At 41.1% G+C, this 21646-nt stretch overlaps 1 protein-coding gene across 3 annotated transcripts in view; it reads right to left on the bottom strand.

The window, feature by feature from the left end:
* The window catches only part of APP (amyloid beta precursor protein), a 212352-nt gene that overhangs the window by 123239 nt on the left and 67467 nt on the right, over nt 1–21646 (bottom strand). For all 3 annotated transcript variants that reach the window (XM_054166113.1, XM_054166112.1, XM_054166114.1), the window contains exon 3: nt 20748–20877. In XM_054166113.1, coding sequence (XP_054022088.1) covers nt 20748–20877 — 130 coding nt within the window. The remainder of the gene's footprint in view (nt 1–20747; nt 20878–21646) is intronic.

Raw genomic sequence — 21646 nt, 5'->3', positions numbered from 1 at the left:
AGGATTTTTTTCAATTCAAATACCTTGTATATCACATCAACAGGTACAAAATTGAGAGAGTAAATGGATTTTAGGATAAGATATGCAACAGTAAGGAAGACATTAAACTGAACAGGAGCAGTAAATATGTCATCTTACAGGCCTACAGCAAGGATGACCAAATTAAATTGAATAAATCAAAACTAACCACTGGGATGGAACATTCTGTACTGCATCTCAAAAGGTCTATAAAAGCTTGCTCTTTGGAAGTAAATCCTTTGCAGATTTTTGCTCCTAGTAAAAAATGTCTAGCTTCAACTAGACATCAACTTAAGGGCAAAGCATCTGCCCCAGCTGTGCAGGACAACACAGGAATGATGCTAAAGAAATCCAAGTCAGCACACTGTATATTTTTACATACATCTAACAATAAGTCACTAAAACAAGTGTCTTATGAAGAAAAGGGCCTTGGGGCTTCTTTGCCTAGAGAAGCCTTAGGAGGGGATTTTATCAGTGCTTATAAATACTTAAAGGGTGGGTGCAAGAAGGATGGGGCCAGTCTTTTTTCAGTGGTGCCTAGTGACAGGACTAGGAGTAATGCACAGATTTGAACATAGGAAGTTCCATTTACACACAAGGAAGAACTTTACTTTGAGGGTGGTAGAGTACTGGAACAGGCTGCCCACAGAGGTAATGAAGTATCCCTCCCTGGAATCATTCAAAACCCGTCTGCATGCTGTCCTGTGCAACCTGCTCTAGATGAAGGACAGTGCACCAACACAATGTCTGCTGGTGGTGCTGCCTTTTCCCACACTAGTACCTCTGCTCTAACTCCCCCAGAAGATGATCTCCTCTCTCAATGCTCCTGTTAAAAGTCCAGCAGAGGAGACATCTTGTCAATAAACTCCTAACATACTTGAGCCAACATGGACCAAGATGAGCAGGAGGTGCTTCTTGCTTGCTTGCCTTTGAATTCAAATTACCAACAAGAAAAAAATATTGTCCATCTAGAGTTTAATTATTCACATAAGACTTTTGTACAGGCTGTCATAGTTAAAGGCTCCTTTTCTTAGGTATGTTTCTAGGACTCCATTGTCTAACCAAGGCATCAGATCACTTCTGCTAAAAGAAGTTGGGTTGGGCCCCTCTGAGAGGGGTCTGCTGAAGCAGAGAAGGTGCTCAAGCACTTCTCACTTGGAAATCGGAACCTGCAATGTCAGAAAAGAGTCAAGCAAGCTGACATCCCAGTTCAGCAAAATAAGCACTTTGCTTTAAGCAGTACTAAAACAAAAAATTATCAGTTTTGACAAATGAAAGGCAACACCAATGAGTTCTTTAGCAGGGTTTCCTCAGGGGTTCTATTGTACCCTGTTTCACCCTCAGCTACAGTTATCATGTGGTAAACTGAAACCTTGACAGAACAATGCGAAATTCTGCTAGAAGACAGCGACACCGAAATGCAGACCTGACCATCATCTACCAACCCATTTCAAAAAGCAACGTTGTGTAGCAGTTAGCCTGCACCTCAAATACACCATTCATGCTTTCTCCTGTGGACGTGCAATAGACAACAACAGGATTTTTGGACAATGAGCAACCTCAGATACACCATGCAAGCAATATTGCTGGAAGAAGGATGGGGGACAAACAGAAAGAGGTAGCACCTCAAAGCACTGAGAAGGCTCAGAAAGGCATCCTCCATCCTCCTTATCCTCCAACACCCTTAACTAAACTAGATGGCCTCAGCAGAGCACATGCTGTACTAGAGCATGTTTTTCTTAAGAGCTTTACCTCTGATAAGGCAGAAAAAACCTGCTGTGAAATGATTCTGTTGCAATAAACCAGGCAATTGCTCATACACAATAAAAATGGCATTAAAGTTTAACTTTAAATGACACCTTCCATTTTTATGAGAATTTAAAAGTTACTCTTGAAACACCCTTGACATAAAGAGACATTTTATGAATTATGAGGGCAGTTATATAACTGAAAATTGAAACAAAACTTCACAGCTGCCTATCATTTCAGAGAGTTTAACAAAAAGGAAAGCTATATGAGACGTCAACATTGCTCTTCTATGATATGCCAAACTAACTTGGGGAATCATTAGTTAATAAAGGAGAACAAATGATGTACTAAAAAGATTCTTGATGGGCTATAGAAAAAAATGTTAGGCTAAGGTTCAATCGAGGTTTAATCTAAAAAACCTCATTTCTTACACTAAGAGCAAAATGACATATCAAAATATTTGTGATTTGCAGAACAGAGCAAAAGGACATGTTGTAACTGGACTGAAGTTTGACTTTTTTATCCAAAATCTGAAAGAGGAAAAGAAACATGAAAGATTTATCACTCCAGTGCTCCACAACAACATAATGATGACTGTGATTTACAGGTGCTATGTTTTCTATTTTCAAAGTCAAGCCACTACTTAAGAGCATAAACCCCAAGACAACTAGCAAAAACCACTCTGGGTAGTCAATGTTTCATGGGCCATTGATGTGCACTGGAGTTTGTGTTTTCAAAAAATGGTAGATGTTGGTTTAGATTGCTTAGGCCAACCCAGGTTGATGGTCTTCTCAAAAAAAAAGTGACTCCATGCTGTACCTCTTCTTCAGCAGCCCTACCACATCTGTGATCAGGTCATTAGCAAGATCAGAGACCTGGATTTTGAGATACCCCTTAAAGAGACCTGAATTTTGAGACACCCCTTACTGAAAGACAATTTTGAAATGACTTATTGTGTTCACTCAGCTTATGATTCGACACAACTATTTGCCACTTGGTCTGAACTGAACTAAGATGAACTGCAAGACGAAGGTTGGAGAAGAGGCAGCAGCAAAATGAAGCCAGAACCTTTCAGCCTCTGAATGCTTCCTCCAACTGTGCTCCAGCTAAGCATCTACAGATTAGCAACTGGCCTGTCTGAGGCAGCAGTGTCACCATCAAATGTTAACCTTGCCCAAAAGACTTCCCACACTACAGTAAAATTATGCAATTCAATTCAAGCTTAGCCACGTTATGAAACAGATGTATTAAAACTGGCTGGTACACAGGGAGCCAAATTTGAGGTTACAGAACTCAAAAGGGATTTCAATACAAGAAGGAAATATTCCTGAAGGTTCTCCAGAAAGAAAACAACACATACAAGAAGTCCAGGGTGCACAGAGGAAACAAATTTGCCTTTTATGTATTTAGTACAGACTGAATAAAGAGATCCAGAAAACAGGTAAATGGAAACCACTCCAGCTACAGGCTCATGTGCATGCTGCTGGCCATTTCTCATTTGTACTGTAAGGTGAAACGTGGGCTTTTCAGTCTTAGGGCAGACTGTTCCTGTGTTAAGTACCATAAAAACAGTAAGAAAATCCTTTTCCAAAAGGGTTTCTAAGTTCTGATGGGGAAAAATGGTTCCAAACATCTGTAGTTACAGGGAGCTGACTGTAAATACATCAACCTTTTAACAGATTAAAAGCAGTCATGAGGGGAAGAGAATGACTTGGCAAAATAACAGACACTCAGAAATTACATCCTATGTTAAACTATAATTAAAAAAAAAAAAAAAAGGGAAGAAAGAAAACACTTCATATATAAGACCAGCTCAAGAAAGAACAGCTGAAGGAAAACATAAGACAAGAAACAGTCCCCTTCAAAGCATGGATGATCAGACTTCCTAAGAAGCAGACAGTGCTTAAGCATTCACCAAAGTAGAATAGAATAGACCAGACCAGACCAGACCAGGTTGAAAGAGACCTTCAAGATCATTGTGTCACTCTCTCTGTATAGAACTTCTTCCTGACATCCAGCCTAAACCTCCCCTGGCACAGCCTGAGACTGTGTCCTCTTGTTCTAGTGCTGGCTGCCTGGGAGAAGAGACCAACATCCATCTGTCTACAACCTCCCTTCAGGTAGTTGTAGAGAGCAATAAGGTCACCCCTGAGTCTCCTCTTCTGCAGGCTAAGCAACCCCAGCTCCCTCAGCCTCTCCTCGTAGGGCTTATGTTCCAAACCCCTCACCAACTTTGTTGCTCTTCTCTGGACTCGTTCCAGCAAGTCAGCATCCTTCCTAAACTGAGGGGCCCAGAACTGGACACAGTACTGGAGGTGTGGCCTAACCAGTGCAGTGTACAGGGGCAGAATGACCTCCCTGCTCCTGCTGGCCACACTGCAGGTTCATGTTCAGCCTATCATCAACCCAGTACCTTCTGGAAAAAGAAGCAGCAGCCAGTATTACTACAGAGCTAAAATTAATTTATGTTACCAAAATTAACTCTGATACCAAGTTGTTATGATTCAATATTCTGTTGACCTAGTTGCAATGATCTAGTAGAAAAAAATGGGGTAATTCAAATATTTTACACATCAAGAACTTACTGACAAAGCCATTGGGAGCTAAAGATCAAACATATTAATGCAGAAAGTAAATAACTTGGAATCATCACAGTCCTCATTCATCATCCCTAGCGCAGGTTTTCGCTAATCTTTCAGCATTTCAAACTGAACAATTAGGAAGCATGTTTAATGGCCAAGTTCAGTTCTTCTTAATTCTGTACTCAAACTGATACAACTCTTTCCTATCAGATCTGCATTTTTTAGGTATACACAAAAAATGAGTTGAAAACAAAAAAAGCAGGCAGCTAAGAAGAAAGGTTATTCCTCTCTCTCTCTCTATATATATATATTTAAAGAATACTCATATGCTCTACTAAAATTGAAGTACTTTCTACCAGCTTCAGGTACACATATTTAACTGGAACAAACTCTTCTTTAAGTTCCATTATAGAATAGAATAGAATAGAATAGAATAGAATAGAATAGAATAGAATAGAATAGAATAGAATAGAATAGAATAGAATAGAATAGAATAGAATAAACCAGGCTGGAAGAGACCTTCAAGATCATCATGTCCAACCCATCATCCAACACCATCTAATCAACTAAACCATGGCACCAAGCACCCCATCAAGTCTCCTTCTAAATCATTATCAATCATTAAGAAAACTTTCCACATGATTCTGAACATACTGAAAAACCCTACTATTATTTCTCAACCTGGAGGCCAGTAAGAAAGCTCAAAGTATTGGAATAAAGATTTAATTCATGGCAAAAGCAAAATGCAGAGCTGCTTATATATTCACTAATCATTGGTGATGTTCAGGAGACTTGATGGGGTGCTTGGTGCTATGGGTTAGTTGTTTAGGTGGGTTGGATTGGTTGATGGGTTGGACATGATGATCTTGAAGGACTCTTCCAACCTGGTTTATTCTATATATGTATTCTATATATGTATTCTATAATATAGATGACACCACATATGGAAAAAGTCTATACTGTAACCATTAAATCAGCAGCAATTCCTCAAGCTAATGAACTATGAAAGCTACTAGCTTTATTTTTGTTAACAAGCAGGAATTGAGTATTATGTTGGTACTATCACCAAATTAATAGGGAATAAAACAGCGTAAAACTGGGTTTAGCATTAAGCAGGCATTAATTTATTATAGAGTTGTACAAATTTGGGTGCTAGAGGGTACTCCCACAAAGCTGGCAGACCAGTAAGGATTTCCTGTGGTTATCTACACCTGGGCTTTACAAAGTAACACTAAAACACAGTTATTCCTCCTACCTATGACATACCACAAGGATGCCCAAGTAAATTTCAATGCATGCACATTTTCATCTTGTTGTGTTGGCAAAACACCTGCATGCACAACACCCCCCCTTCCCCACATTATCCTTTTATGGCATTGGGTCACCTAAGGACACTTAAATGTTCATCCAATCCTAAGTTTTTCTTTTCTGACATTGGTGCCCTCACTTGACATATACAGATGGTCCTCAAGCTGATTAATCACTTAGCTTGTTTTCCTTTGTCCTGATTTACAACATACACTTCAAGATTACAAGGCTTCGAACTCACTCTCCAGACTGTTAAAACGCTTCCAAGGTTTCAATTAACAAACAGAAGACTCATAACTAACTTCCTAGACATTTTAAAAGTTTCAATTAATGAACTAAAGGACTACATAGTTATTCAGCAATTCTCTCATAAACACCAACGCCTTGCACTCTGGAATGCAGCCTCATGGTAACAAGCAGGACCTACACATAAATAGATTATGCCTAGGAAGTCTAAAGCCAAAGCAGCCATGCACAACCACTCTGCAGAACCAGATTTTTTGATTCCATCACTTTTTAACTCCCCTATGCTGGCATGTTTCTTAATAAAGATACAAACAAGGAAGCGCAGGATACTTTTGAATACAATCAGTGTAAGTCTTCTCATGAAGAATGAACAGAATAAATAGAATAGATTAAGAAAACCCCACACAGACAATCCCATCAGATACCCAGGTACCCTTGGGTAACAGAGTTGTTCTTCCTTTAGCTTCCTATAACAGTAAGAGACAACTACAGAAACTCATGATACTTGCTACAGGAATAGGTGAGACAAGACTGGCAGGCAGGCAGATAATAGTAGGAATGCAGCAAAAGCTTGCCACAGAGGGGACAGAGTGCTTCTCCAAACCAGTGGGGCCCGTGACTTCCCAGGGCCAAACTGGTGGCTCCTCAGATCATCTACTTACCCCCACTGCCTGATCTCCACAGCTTTCTGAGCACGAAGATCTCATGCACAGTCAAAACAGTTTTTTATATATATATTAAAATACACTATTGTTCCCCTGGTTTTGGTCAAATGGAGACCTGCTAAGTTGTAGTCTACTTGGTTCTGTCCTCAGGACCATTGACAAACCATGTGTCCAAATTTGAAAAGTTTCAAAAGAAGCTCAGGTGAAAAAAACCAACCACCCAGACAACCAAAAAAGGTAAGTCATCAAAAGAAAGAACTGAGAGAACTCATGACAATTCTACTGAGGAAGAATCAAAACATCAAATGTAACTGCACAAATAAGTTCTCAGGTTTCTGTTGCCACCGATCCCAGGACAAGCATACTAAAACTAGCTCGCTCTTGCAATTTCAAAGTCTAGTATCTGCATGGATATATCAAAACCTGAATTCCTAGATGGTTAGGTTTTGTTCCTACAAATCACATACAGCCAACTGATATTTTTTTTCCTCAACTTATATTTTCCACTGCAGATGTTTTCTGCAAGAAAAGAACTGCCCACATTTGAATACAAAATGCTCCCTGTTACACAATAGCTTTTAGTATCAACCACAAGAATAAGCTTTCATGTGAAAGGGAAAGGACCCTGAAGGGAATTTCTGCTTGCAAGATAAAGATGCCGGTGCTTGTGGGTAAGGGATTGAAAGTGTTGAAGCATATTTGACCTTCAAATGTCAGCATGTTCATCTTGCAAAGATTTTGGATGTGTACACAAGCATGAAGTGCCATAACTCTTTCCCTAGGGACGCACTCCAAGTGCAGCCATCCAGCGTGAAGATGGCTGGTATCATCCCAGTGCAGCTCTGTGGATGCACCCCTGCAGCCCTTGAATCCCAGCTTGCCATTTCAGGGGAACACTGCTGGGTCTGAGCCCAGCTGATGCAAAATTGTGTATCTTCTTCATCCTGAGGCTGTCAGCGATAAGGTCTGATGAACAAATGCGTGCTAGACCCAAGCAACTTCCGGCACGGCTCTGTAATGCTGCCATGCCTCCCCTTGCCAGTTACAGACAGTTTCTTCTTTGTGGGCAGATAAACACTGAGGAGCTGTGCTGTCACACTCTAAGTACTGGCTTTACCAGTCCTCTTTGCCTGTAGGGCCATGTGCCCTAGAAGTGAAATACCTCACTGAGAATTAACGAAGTCCTTTGCTACACTTACCGAAAGTCAATTTGCAAACACTTTTCCGAGGCTACAGCTGAAGTCAATGACACAAGCTTTCCCCAAATGCCAGGCTATCCACTAATGATGAGAATGTAAGGGCATACTCAAACCCAAATCTCTGAAGTCTCTTAATGAAGGACAAAATACCTTTCACAGAAAGCCACTTACATCACTAATTTCAGGGGTTTGCCTGTCTAAAGTAAAAGAGAGCAACTCATACCAGCACTCTGACAACAGAAAAATAATACATATACTGTTGGTGATAGTCCTCACATTTAAGTTTTGTTGCTATGGTTAACAGATTAAAAATCATCTCACTGTTCTATTTAAAACCCAAGCATTTTTCATTCAAGTTAATTCTGATGTCTTGGTGAAAATATTGTGACATAAAAAGAAACCACAAATTTAGAAACCACTGTTCTGGCTTAAAAGCCTGCAGGGGGGTGGACCTGACTCCCCAGGAGATGGAGGAAAACCTGACCAGGTGAGTGGGAAACCTGACCCCAGGGAAAGTGTCCCTGGGTCATGTTTATTCCACTTCCATTTCCTATCTGCACTCTATATAAAGGGGAGCCACTTCCTGCTTTGTTCTCTCTTGCCTTTGCCTCCCTGCTTTGCCTGAGAGCTGCTGCTGCTGGTGACCATTTGGCCAGGCCTACTCCACATGGTCCTGGCCTGCATTCTAAGGGAATCCATTGCCATCCCATCTGGTTTTGTAAATATATCTGTATATATTCCTTTCCCGAATACCTATGTATTTTCCTTTCCCTTAAATGCCCTTTATTTTTTGTTGAAATTACTTCTTTTTAATTTCCAAGGCAGTGCATGACTTTTCTTTTGTTGTCTACCCCTTTTTCTTCTCCTGCCTAACTTTTCCACGCAGAAGGAAGGGGAGAGGGGGGCAACCTAAATTCTGTTCTGTCGGGTTTTGGGCTCCAGGCTACAATGATATTAGAACTTAAATGCAAACACACCTCTAAATTACATGGACACAATGATACTGTTGAAAGTTAACAGAAAAGACAACATAGGCATTAACTGAAGACTCATAGTAACAGTTTTTGTTCAAAGGCTACTGATACCCAGGGTTCATTGACAATTTATGTTTCATGAAGCAAGAGGTGGTTCAGCTATTCCCAGACCCAGTAGGACTCTATAAGCAGCAACAGATAGTCAAAACCCAAAGAACCATGCCCAGCATTCCCAAAGAAGTCATCCATTTGCTTCTGCACAAAGTAAGTTAAATGGAATCGTGACCTTGCTTGCTATTTCCAGCCTATGTGGGACAGAGAACAGTGGAGCCTCAGTCAAGAGACATGTATTTTTAAAGCATAAGCCTAAGCCACTCTTCCCACAGGACTTTTGAAATGCAGTTTCAATGGTATCAATATGAACCAAGAGGTTCCTCCCCAAAGTTCAGCCTGCTACTGCAGCTTCTTCTCCTTTGGATTTCAAAACTTGTAACATTATTCTTCTGAGCTCTCCTGTTACATTCAGTTGCAGTGTTGGATTTGATGCACAAGAAGCACAATGCCAGCGCTTCAAAAAGAAACAACAGTATTCACCATCCTGCCTACAAGACAATGGACTTCAAAGAAAGACTTCTCCAATACTATAAGCCATGCACACACACACAAAAATAAGACATAAGCCACATGAAAAAAATCTCAAGGATTTAAGGTGGGAGTTTCTATTAGGGTTGTTTGGTTTAAAAGAATTAAATGAAGCTGTAAATAAACAAGGAATTGCTGATCTGCATTTAAAACACTCAACAGATACCCCCAAGGGGGAAACCAATGACCATTTTTGCTATACAACACAAAGTCATCTTAGTTTAGCTAAGCTTTGAATAGAATATCGCACAGCGGTTAGGTCGTCTGACAAACACAGGAACAGGATCTTCCTTCAACACAAATGAAGTGACATCAGAAACAATCCTCAGTCATAATCAAGAATGCTTTAATAAAGCAAATTTTATGGGAATTTGTTGAAATACAAAATACAAGCTGAGGTAATTATATACATCTGATCTATAGACACCTATCAGGATGCTCATAACCCAAAGTGTGTTTTTGCTGGGACAGAAAGGTATTTTTTCCCCCTCTTAAGCTCTACCTTGCCTTTGTGCCAGAACAGACTGATCTCATCACTCCCAGGAAGGATCACAGACTCTCTCTGTATCTGCCTGGCTTGGGTAGCATCAAGTGAGATTTGAAAAGAAATGACAGGAGATGCATGGCAGAGCTGACTCAATGCTGGGAAGCAGACACAAGTAAGACTGGCTTGGATAGCAGATGCTGAGAGGGAGCAGAATGGAATGTGTTGGGAGGGAGAGATGGATGTCAAGCCAGGAAGAGATTGCTCAGAAGGAAAGGTGAAGAAATGTAAGTGCCTGGGGGCATGGAGGCTTGAGTGGAATGGTGATGGACAAGAGAGTAGTGCCTGGTGAAACAAAGAAGAAAGCAAGGCTGGAAAACCTGGAGTGAGACAGCACCTTGCTATGAAGAGAGGGAGCAGCTCTCAGAAATACAGAAAAGAAGGAGAGAAGTAGGATAGAAGGGATGGGGCTAAGAAACCTGATGACAAGCACTATTTTATATGGAAAGGGAACCCACGTAAGCATGAGAATGTATGTCTCAGTTCAAAAAGTGGTCAGCAGCAGGTACCTACAACACAAGAAAAGGGTGTAAAACATAGAAGAGCATTGTGTCAGTATTTCCCCAAGACAGTATCTCATCACTGCTTCCACAGACACAGGATTAAAGTCTGTAACACCCGATGAGTTATCCTATAGTGTTGGGTTTTGTAGGCTCTCAGCATCCACAAAACACTGTGGCAGAGCGAAGAGGAGCTCAGATACATACTGTGCAACAAAAGTACAACTGTGAATGAATTCCCTTTGCTTGGCACCTCAAGTGTGTGTCTCAAAACAATGTGTGATATACCTGGTCTGAATACAGAGGGCAAAGGCTTGGATGGCATTTAATAGCTCTCCAGGAGAGCTGCTGGTCTGGCAGAATGGATCAACAAAGGAAAAAAGATAATTTCTACAGAGTTGGGAAATCCCTTTTTCCATTGCACTACAGAAACCTGTTGCATACCTCTCTTTGTGATTTGGAGAGACATTCCCGACACCCTCATACCCCCTCCTGCCCTGCCGAAATGGCCACAACTTCTGGGGGTCCACATATTGCATCTACTACAGAAGACCCTGTAGGAATGTACACCCAGCACCAAGAACTTGGACTATTCCTGTGAAAATGCTGCTGGATCCAAGGAGTGGTGATATCTTTCTCTCTTGTTCTTAACTCTCTTTTTTGCCCCCCTCTCCTTTTTCTTTCCATTTCCCCCTCTGCTTCTGTACCTTTAAGGTGCAAGTTTTCACTGGATCTAATAAACGTAACACATAAGCCATTTGGTGTCAGTTCACTTTAATTTACTCCAAGGAAAATTTTTCATCTTGCCATGATCTCTCTGCTGCCCAGCACTGGCTTGGAACACTGTGTTGTTACAGCACACCAGTCTCACTTGATAACCTAATGCCTCATAGTGAAAGATAAAACAAATGAGTATTCCTCATCCATCCTCTCCAATCTACCCACAACTTTGCAGAATGCTGTCAGAGCCTCCAGGCATCTTCCTTCCTATGCTGGAAAGTCCTAATCTACAGTGTCATTTCTTCTACAGGAGCTTCAAGCACTCATTATCACTCTTTAGAATCACAGAATTGTTAGGGTTGGAAGGGACCTCAAGGATCATCTAGTTCCAACCCCCCTGCCATGGCCAGGGACACCTCACACTAGATCAGGCTGCTCAGAACCACATCCAGCTTGGCTGCAAAAACCTCTAGGGATGAGGCTTCCACCATCTCCCTGGGCAACCTGTTCCAGCATCTCACCACCGTTATGGTGAAGAATTTCTTCCTAACATCCAATCTGAATCTACCCATTTCTACTTTTGTTCCATTCCTCCTAGTCCTATCATTACCTGACACCCTAAAAAAGTTCCTCACCACTTTCTTGTAGGCCCCCTTAAGATACTGGAAGGCCACAGTAAGGTCACCTCAGAGCCTTCTCTTCTCCAGACTGAACAGCCCCAACTCTCTCAGTCTGTCCTCATAGGAGAGGTGCTCCAGCCCTCTAATCATCCTTGTGGCCCTTCTCTGGACATGCTCCACTGATTCCAGCTGGCCACTGATATAAAGAGCAACACCTCTTCCCCTCCTCCCCTGCCTGTCCTTCCTAAAGAGCTTGTACCCATCTATTCCTACATTCCAGTCACGGGAACCATCCCACCAAGTTTCAGTAACAGCCACTATGTCATAGCATTCCAGCAGCACAGTGCCCCTTAATTCATCCTGTTTGCTGCCCCAGCTGCGTGCATTTGCACAGAGGCACTTCAGCTGGGCTGGCTGTGTCACCCTCTTAAGATGAATCCCCCTTGATTCCCTTGGAGTGTCCCAGTGCTTTGTCCTTGGCTTGACTCAGGGCAGTAAGTTGAGAGCCCTTGCTAGCACTCCATTCCTCTGCCTCTACTGAGCTGCCCCAATGTTTGTCACAGGCAAGCATGAAATTAACAACCCCTTCCCTCTTGGAATCTAGTTTAAAGCCCTATCAATGAGCCCTGCCAATTTCTGCCCTAGAATCATTTTCGCCTCTGGGACAGGTCCATCCCATTGGTTGCTTGCAGCTCTGGTGCCCTGTAAACTGAGCTGTGAACATAATATCCAAACCCCTGTTGAAGATGTAAGTCCTGGAGCCATGAATTGATCTGTTGGCTCTTCCCAAATGTCCCCTCATCCAGCGATGATATCAGAGGGATGGAAAAGAACACAGCTTGAGCTCCTGATCCCTTTAGCAGTTGCCCCACGGTCCTGAAGTCTCTTTCAATTGATTGTGAGCCTCTCACTGCTGCATCATCACTACCCGCCTGAAAAATCAGTAGTGGAGAATAGTCTGAAGGACTCAAAAGAGTGGGAAGTTTACCTACAACATCTTTTACCCAAGCACCAGGGAGACAGCAGACCTCTCTATGAAGTGGGTCCAGCCTGTGTATCAGGCCATTCACTCCCCTCAGCAGGGAGTCACCGACAACAATGACCCATTAAACCCTTCCATTTCTACTATATACTTCTGAAGAAGACCAGAATTGCGTATCATGTCCACAAATAATGCTAACATGGTAACTGACACAGTGACACAGTTGTGTTCTACACCTTGTTCCCCCTCCCTTTCCTAATAATCCTTAACACTGCCTTTTTTTTTTCCCATTAATGAATTTCACAGAGCTATTAATACTGAAGGCCTCAGTCCTGAGATGCTAGAGGCTACTTACAGTATCACCAAATACAGGAAGATAAATTTATTTCTTGGTTCCCTCCATGTACACTGTCTTTACTACGTCAATTTTTGCCTGTCATTTTACTTCCAAGTCAATCGACAGCAAAGATCCATCTGAAATTCTTCACAGTTTGCCTTTATTAATTCTACCTTGACTAACTTAATGTTGTCATCAAATGGATCATCTGATGATTTACCCTTTTTTCCAAATCACAAATATTTTGAACGTCATAGGCACAAGAACTGATCCCTTGAGATTTTACTGGTGATCTTTCTCCACCTTGAGGATGGACCATTAATTCCAGCCTTTTTTTATCTTTTGCCTTATTTAGCCACATAAAGAGTTTTCTATTCCATGGTAGATTAATTTCTTTAATAGCTTCTGGTAATGGACCTTGTTAAATTTCTTTTGAAAAATCAAAGTAGACAGAATTGCCTATCTACTTGGAGGAGGGAAAGGAAGAAGGAGGAGGGAAAGGAAGAAGGAGGAGGGAAAGAAAGAAGGAGGAGGGAAAGAAAGAAGGAGGAGGGAAAGAAAGAAGGAGGAGGGAAAGAAAGAAGGAGGAGGGAAAGAAAGAAGGAGGGAAAGAAAGAAGGAGGAGGGAAAGAAAGAAGGAGGAGGGAAAGAAAGAAGGAGGAGGGAAAGAAAGAAGGAGGAGGGAAAGAAAGAAGGAGGAGGGAAAGAAAGAAGGAGGAGGGAAAGAAAGAAGGAGGAGGGAAAGAAAGAAGGAGGAGGGAAAGAAAGAAGGAGGAGGGAAAGAAAGAAGGAGGAGGGAAAGAAAGAAGGAGGAGGGAAAGAAAGAAGGAGGAGGGAAAGAAAGAAGGAGGAGGGAAAGAAAGAAGGAGGAGGGAAAGAAAGAAAAAAAGGAAAACAAGAAAAAAAAGAAGGGAAAAAAAGAAGGAAAAAAAAAGAAGGAAAAAAAAGAAGGAAAAAAAAGAAGGAAAAAAAGAAGGGAAAAAAAGAAGGGAAAAAAAGAAGGGAAAAAAGAAGGGAAAAAAAGAAGGGAAAAAAAGAAGGGAAAAAAAGAAGGGAAAAAAAGAAGGGAAAAAAAGAAGGGAAAAAAAGAAGTGAAAAAAATAAGGGAAAAAAAGAAGGGAAAAAAAGAAGGGAAAAAAAGAAGGGAAAAAAAGAAGGGAAAAAAAGAAGGGAAAAAAAGAAGGGAAAAAAAGAAGGAAAAAAAAGAAGGAAAAAAAAGAAGGAAAAAAAAAAAGAAGAAAAAAAAAAAAGAAGGAAAAAAAAAAAGAGGCTCTTGCTCAGTATCATATTCACTGACAAGTCCAACACTCTTGGGCGTTCAGCACTTCAGAAAGCACCATCACCCCCCCCAAACAGGCTTACTGAAATGCAATATCCAGGACCTTCCCTAGCACGTTTTAGAAACATCCAGTGATTCCCATCACTGAAGCCTTGCAGTTTACAACTGCATCAAATCTGTTGGCAACATTTAATCCTACTCTGAGACCGGAATGCATTCAGCATGAGATCTTAACGCTGCTTTCTGTTAGGTGACAAGAAATCTGTGGCAAGATGCTTCATATGCAAAGCAATTTAATGACACGTGGTAAGACACACACTTCCTTTCTCTCCATCTCATCTTTCCTTCCTAAAAAAGTGACCTGTTGTCACCTGTTCCACAAGTTCCTTATCGAGAACTCACTGCAGAAGTAAAACATACGTACACGCTCAAAACGCAGAGCAATACAGAAGTTCGGACTTTTTTCTTCTTTTGGGCTTATTAGACAAAACCAAGATGGTCTGTATTTATTTACTCATAGTCATACATAAAGGCACATTCTGGTCACCACCAAAATGCCAATTTTATTTTACGCCTTCAGCTAGGATTTGGCTAAACAGACAGCTGAACTGATATCTGGCTTAAGTGAGGAGGTGGAAGCCTCCAGAAACAGATCTGTGACTGCCTGAGGAAGTTTTTGTGCTTCTAATGGGTGATGATCTCAGTCAGGATTTCTCTGCCTACTCCCCAGCACTTCCTCCAGCTGATGATATTCAGTCCCTTGAAAGACACCAAAAGCCACTTTAAGAAAATACTTGGAAAGACAGTTATAAAATCGTGAGGCAATACAGCTGCTTAGAATTGTAATAAAATTATAAACTCATTACTGTTCACACAACAGAAGCTAACCATAATATATTCAGGGCAACAGAGTTCACGTACAAACAGAAACCATTCCTCTTCATTGAAGCGTGTCAGGGCATGCTCTTAATTACACTTCTGCACAGAAGCACATTGAAGTACACACTTCAAGATGTGAACCCCTAAAAGCTTGTGGCAATCAGCTCAGCCGTGAGTACGCACAAAATGGAGAAGTCTCTGACGGCCAGCACAGCGCCAAGGAGCTGTGTGTGCAGCCAAGTGCAGTTTTGGACCTGGGCAGGGGCCTCGTTAGGGAGAACCTGCCAAGGCTTTGCTGCAGTGGAAGGAAGCCAGTGTGTTAGAACACCTTATTGTCCCTGCAGTGCTTGCAGTTTTGCAAAAGAAATGTGCCCAGCCTGTACAGGCAGGACTTTCTCATCTGCCCACCAGCTCTGTACCAAAAATACCACCAGAAGGTAGGAATACTGTCTGAGGGAGCAACGGAGAGAGAGAAAGTATTTCTCCCAGTGAGTAGCTGTGCCTTTCATTGCACCTAGAATTTCTCTACCCACAGTCTCCTCACAAAGTAATCCAGATTGGAGTATTTTTGGAGATCCTTTTCTGTCAGCTATTGCTGTCAGAAAAACTAGACATGATGTAGCTGTGTAGGTGAAACTAAGTGCATTTTCTTATTTTGGGAAAAGACGTGGTGTGAGGCTTGTCTGCATCACTCACATGGCTGAGTGGAGACTGAGGCAAGCTGGAAGCAGATAGCTAAACCAGCAGGGACAGGAAAACTCTGAGACAATTATCTAATGTTATTCTGTTAATTAGGTACTGCATAGAAATCCAGTGGAAAGTGCTTCCAATGTATCCAGAAAAGAAGCTTTGGCAGTGCAGTCAGAAATAGGTACACTAGACAGCAAGTACTGCCATGTAGCACAAGTAAACAAGAATTTCACATGCTTGTGTGAAAAATAAAATCCCATAGCTATAACTGCAAGTAAGTGCCAAATGAAACAAAAGAACTGTCAATTACATATATCTCTATTTAAAAGATTCATTCCAGGCATAACCTTGGTGTTTTCTTTGGTATAATTGGCTAGGTCTGCATATCAAAACTTGAATATGCCTTTCACTCTGACATCAACAAGTGGTTAACCTCACAAGCTGTTAAGGTAATAAAGCATGACAAGTTAATAAATATTTTCAAAGATGTTTTTGTTAAAACCAGAAACAGAAGCCAGCTTTTCACTACACAAGCAGCAAAATATTTTTGTCATAACACCTAATCCATTTGTTTATGAACAAATGATTGCAAGTAATCACATTTTGATTGATGGAGACTATGTACATAATGATATTCCAATACATCTGGATTCTTCAAACACTGTCTAAATGCAGTGCTTGAAATGAAACAAGTCACAAGTGAGCATGCAACCAAAGCACTTCACACAGTGCAATCAATGCCCTGCTAATTCCCTTTTACCCCACCTGGCAGTTGTTTGCCAGCCATGCCCACACATCCATCCACAGAAACCTGCATAATTTAGCTTCTCTTCTCTCTCCAGGGTTACAGTGTACAATAAGCAGCTAGGATGGGGTCTACTTCACCAATAGTAAATGAAAAATTGTCTATTCAGAAAAGCAAAGCCATACATTTATCCAAGATATTCAAAGAATCATGGTACTGGGACAAGGGTGCCTGCTCCTGCTGTCAGCCAGGAAAAGAATTTCATTTCACAGCCCACACTGCAGAAATTCTCCAGCTGCTTTTCCTCACACAAGAAGCGAGGAGAGCAGAGCAAACCTGAACTGCTTATTGCCCACCCTGTCCTCCTGCTGCAGCTGGTGGCAGATCTCCCTTCAACACTAACAAGACCAGGTTTGTGACCAAGCTGCTTTTCAAGAGCAGTTTCCATAAAACAAAATTAAAATAATGGGCTTCTTGGCACTGCCTAATGAAACCTTGCAGCCATGCCCCATAACAAGCTTACAGTCACCATTTAGGAGGGCTTCTTCTTTAAAAGCATCTGCCTTTTGCATGCTGAATGTGTGAGCATGCCAGTACATACCCACAACACCCTGTTAAGGAATACTGCAGAGCTTCACTCCTTTGCCAGCACATCTCCATCATGGCTCACCATCTCTGCCTGAGCATCAAAGCACATTCATGACTACATCAAGCAGCACATTCCTCACTCAGAGAGTGTAATTTAACCTTTCCATCTTTGTAGTACTAAAAACAATTTTAAAACCCTCAAATCACAGATTTCCCCCTCCCCCCCTTAAAGATGGCAGTCTGCAAACATCATTCAAAAAGACCTGGAAACCCTCTTAGATTCCTATTTCTGTCATAAGGTGGCTAAAAGAGCTTTGAGACATAATACACACACCCTGGAAAATGTCATTTTCTAAAAGCAGGAAGATAAAAATAAGTATAGTTTTAAGGCAAATGCCTTCAGTGTGTTCAGAAAGGTAACTAAAATTTACTCAGTTTTCTTTCACAAGAAGTTTCCTCTCTTACATGAAGTGAAACTGTAAAGTAACCTAGTGTCCCTAGATGCATGCAGAGAGCACCTTGGTACATCAGATTCACTGCACAAGAACATTTTCTCAAAGCTTCCAGTTCCAAAAACATTGCAAAGCCCTGCAGCAAAATGTATCTTTTAATTAAATTAAGTCAATAATGTTTTTCTTCTTTGGGATCATTTGTAGAGAACATATTCATAAGGTCACCGAAAGATAACATGGCTGACTCAAACAAGGGGCTTCCATCTTGCCTTTTTAAACTACTGGGTTTGCTGTAGTTGCATCCACTTAAGAAAATACAAACCTGTGTAATCTACTAGATCTTAACAATACTACTAAAGTCTTCTGCTACAATTGGCTGCTGTAACTACCATTGTGTACAAGTCTCAAAGAGAAAAAAAATCATAGAGCAGCTGTGTGCTTCATTGCTGTGCTCTCTACACATTTCAGAACGCTTCGGCTGAAGAGTGGGACACAAATGAACTGTGAAGATGCTCTGGCCTTATGGCAGACATACTTCTGTCACTCACTGTTCCTCACCTCGGTGGAAAACAATGTCAGGACAGAAGAAACTATCAGCTGACTCAAGATATTGGGAGGGATTATTACAGCCAAGTAAAATTTCTCAGACTCAATCCTGCCCACTGACAAAGTTTCTTTTGGCATCTTAATTATTACCAGAGTCAATGGGTTCTATTTGCACAAAGATTACCGAAGAATGGGCACTGTCAGTGCTCAACTTCAGAAATTGCACAGTAACTGCTAGCACACCAAGAATAGCTGCTGCACATGCACTGTGCAAGCCCCAGTTACAAGGAAACCTGACCAATATAGCATATGGAGGAATTTTAAAGCAGAAAATAGGGCAGAGCTAAGGGCAAGGCATGAGTGGGCATGAGGTGTTTAAATTAAATGTCTTTAAAATTTTTGCCTACAGCAGGCAAAGGCTATTTTGCTACCTAAGATAGCAGACATTCAACTCCCAACAATTTTTCATTCTAAACTGCAGCTCAGGAAAGGCACCTTAAAAGTCCAAGCTGGCTTCCTCACTCCTGCAGGGAACTGCATATAGTCCTGTTCATAAATTTATGAACTTCATTCTAAATTACTAGACTACTTATTCCTTTTACCAGAAGACTGCTGCAGCTCCTTACACTTGCAGAAACTTCCTTATGAATTTATTCATGGCCAATTTATATTCATTTGCTCTTGTGATGACATTGTCTTTTATCTTAAATTAGGTTTTAAGTTCTCCAGGGCACTGATCAAATCCGCACAAGTAGAGAGTCCTAAGCATAATAGTTCACTGATCATAATTCAGAGCTTTGCTTATCATGACAATAAATAATAAAAAATAGGTTTTATAGTTCCACTAGTCTGACCTTCTTCAGCCACATCTGATTAATGCAAATGCACTTGCATAGAATCCAAGCAAATACATTTTGACAACGCTAGGTAAGACTGCAGTTCTGCCCCACCTCTAATAAGCTGCTTATCTGGCTCTACAAATATCGTGATGCTACAAGCTGATGTTTTACCTTGAGTATAGGAAACATAATAATAACAATAATAATAATGATGATGATGATGATAATAATAATAATAAAACAACCAGGTTGGAAGAGACCTTCAAGATCATTGCGTCCAACCCCTCAACCAATCCAACCCACCTAAACAACTAACCCATGGCACCAAGCACCTCATCAAGTCTCCTCCTGAACACCTCCAATGATGACTCCACCACCTCCCCGGGCAGCCCATTCCAATGGGCAAACACAACAACAAATGGCTAGAAAGCATGTCCCTTTTAGCATGGAAAATTTTGGTGGAAGTTGCCAGCTCAGCTTACAGAGAAGTCTGGAAAACACACAGAAAGCAGCAGGCTCCTTCCTCTGGTCAGCAATCCTATTATTAGAAGCAGGCCCTTTCCTCCATCAAAAGTCCTGAATTTGGGTTCTCCTTGAACACTTTTGCTCAGATCAAATTAGTCCTTTTTACCTACAGCAGCATCAACAATGGCATACTGCAGGTCTGAAAACACCCATTCATACAAACAAACAACATATTTAGCAACTTCACTGAACAATAGAATTTCCCTGATAATTCTCAGCACAGCTTTTGCAAATATGCTGGTTTGGCACCTTTGCTGCTTGTAAGCTACTCTGCAGGCCTACTTGTGTTAGGTTGGCACTGTCACTGCCTGAGCGTCAGGCATAAACGAACAAAACTTTTTCAAACCTCTGTATTTTATGGATTGCTTTCATTATTTTCTCCATAGAATAACTGGCCTGAGTTGATTTCTGCACATTTTAGCTGCTGTGGCCAAGTAGAAAAACAATGTCTAACTCTGAACTCCAACATTTACCCATGAAACTAAGCAAGCAATTTATCCCAATTCAAATAGCAGTGGTAAAGCAACGTGTTTAAATGGCTCATGGAATCTCAAGACAATGTTGTGCCTAGGGTGTTAATGAAAACAAATTAATATGACTCTGTTTTCTGAATGTTGACAGAAGGAAAGAGTAACTAAAAATCATGAAGGACTGAATATCCATTTTAAATTGGTGAATTGATTCAAAACACCAAGGACACAGCAGAAAATAGCAAGGAACTGCTACAAAATACTAGATACGCAAAAAATAACAGGGAGGGGGGAAAAAGAAGTGCTTGTTTAGGGGAAAGATGGATAGCTTATAAGTAGAATGCCTGCAAATTGGGTGCACACATGTCTATATAGTAGGAAAAGAGGAGAAGAGTCACATAAAGACAAACATCAGGAGCCTAAGAAACCTAATTTTCAACCACTGATGAAAATGTACCTGGAAAAAGGAGGAGTAATTTCATTCTTGTTAGTGCAGTTCCAAAAGCCAGAACTATTGGACAAAACTCACCTCTGAGAAGATGGCAATACAGGGATACAGAGGATAGAAAAAAATCTACATAAATACCTTGATCATGAAGAGAATGAAAAAAACAGAGTAGGAAAAAAGACTGACCCTTGGTCACTCACCTAAACACCTGTAGGGAACCACAATATGCGGGTGACCATTGCACTGCTTCCATCCCTTCTTGCACCAGTTCTGGATCGTAACTGGCTGGTTGGCTTCAACAACATTGGTTATCTGCAATTCAGGGTAGACCTAGTATTGAAAGCACAAAAAAAGGACAAATTTTATCACAAGTGTGCACTCTGGGTCATTCAGTACTGTTACAAGTGTTTGCAAAACTGCTATCCCAATACAATACCCATTTTCCTATCTTCTCCGTCTTCTGCTGTGCAGTATTTTGACTTCATGGTATAAGCATGTGCACTTAGCTGGAAAGCTGGTGTGCTTGTTCGTCAGTGAAAACATGTGGCTGCCAGCTCAGAATATGATGGTGGCAACATCTGGCTGTCAAAATTTACATTTTAGCCTATTCTATTTGCTTATGCCAAGTATCAGCTAAATGGGTGTTTCACAGTTGAGTAAAATACTTTCTCCATGTTAAGACTATTGTTCTCCTACCAAAACTCCACACCTTGGACCTAATTACATACAATTATAGTGTGCCTTTTTGTTTATCTCGATGGCTGGGAGGTCCTCCTGTACAATAGCCACAAACATCATAATTCTTTCCCACTGCAGTTTGCAGAGTATTTAGTATTTACCGTTTGTTACACTAGCTATTCATTTTTAGGTATAACTCAGCAATATAGATGTATTTCCAACTTTCTTAAATTGCAGAGATCAAAACCCTGTCTAGTCCTAATGATGCGATACCTTCTGCATCCACCAATCCACCTATTTGGCCTCTTATCCGACTTGGTCCCTTTCACAGAATCACCAAGGTTGGAAGAGACCTCAAAGATCATCAAGTCCAACCTGCCATTTATCCCATTCCTTTTTTTAATTTTACTGTCAATAATGA

Source organism: Dryobates pubescens, chromosome 12 (genome assembly GCF_014839835.1).
Source record: "Dryobates pubescens isolate bDryPub1 chromosome 12, bDryPub1.pri, whole genome shotgun sequence".
Taxonomy (NCBI): domain Eukaryota; kingdom Metazoa; phylum Chordata; class Aves; order Piciformes; family Picidae; genus Dryobates; species Dryobates pubescens.
Note: the sequence above shows the minus strand (reverse complement) of the source record. Positions and strands in the feature narration are given on the sequence as shown.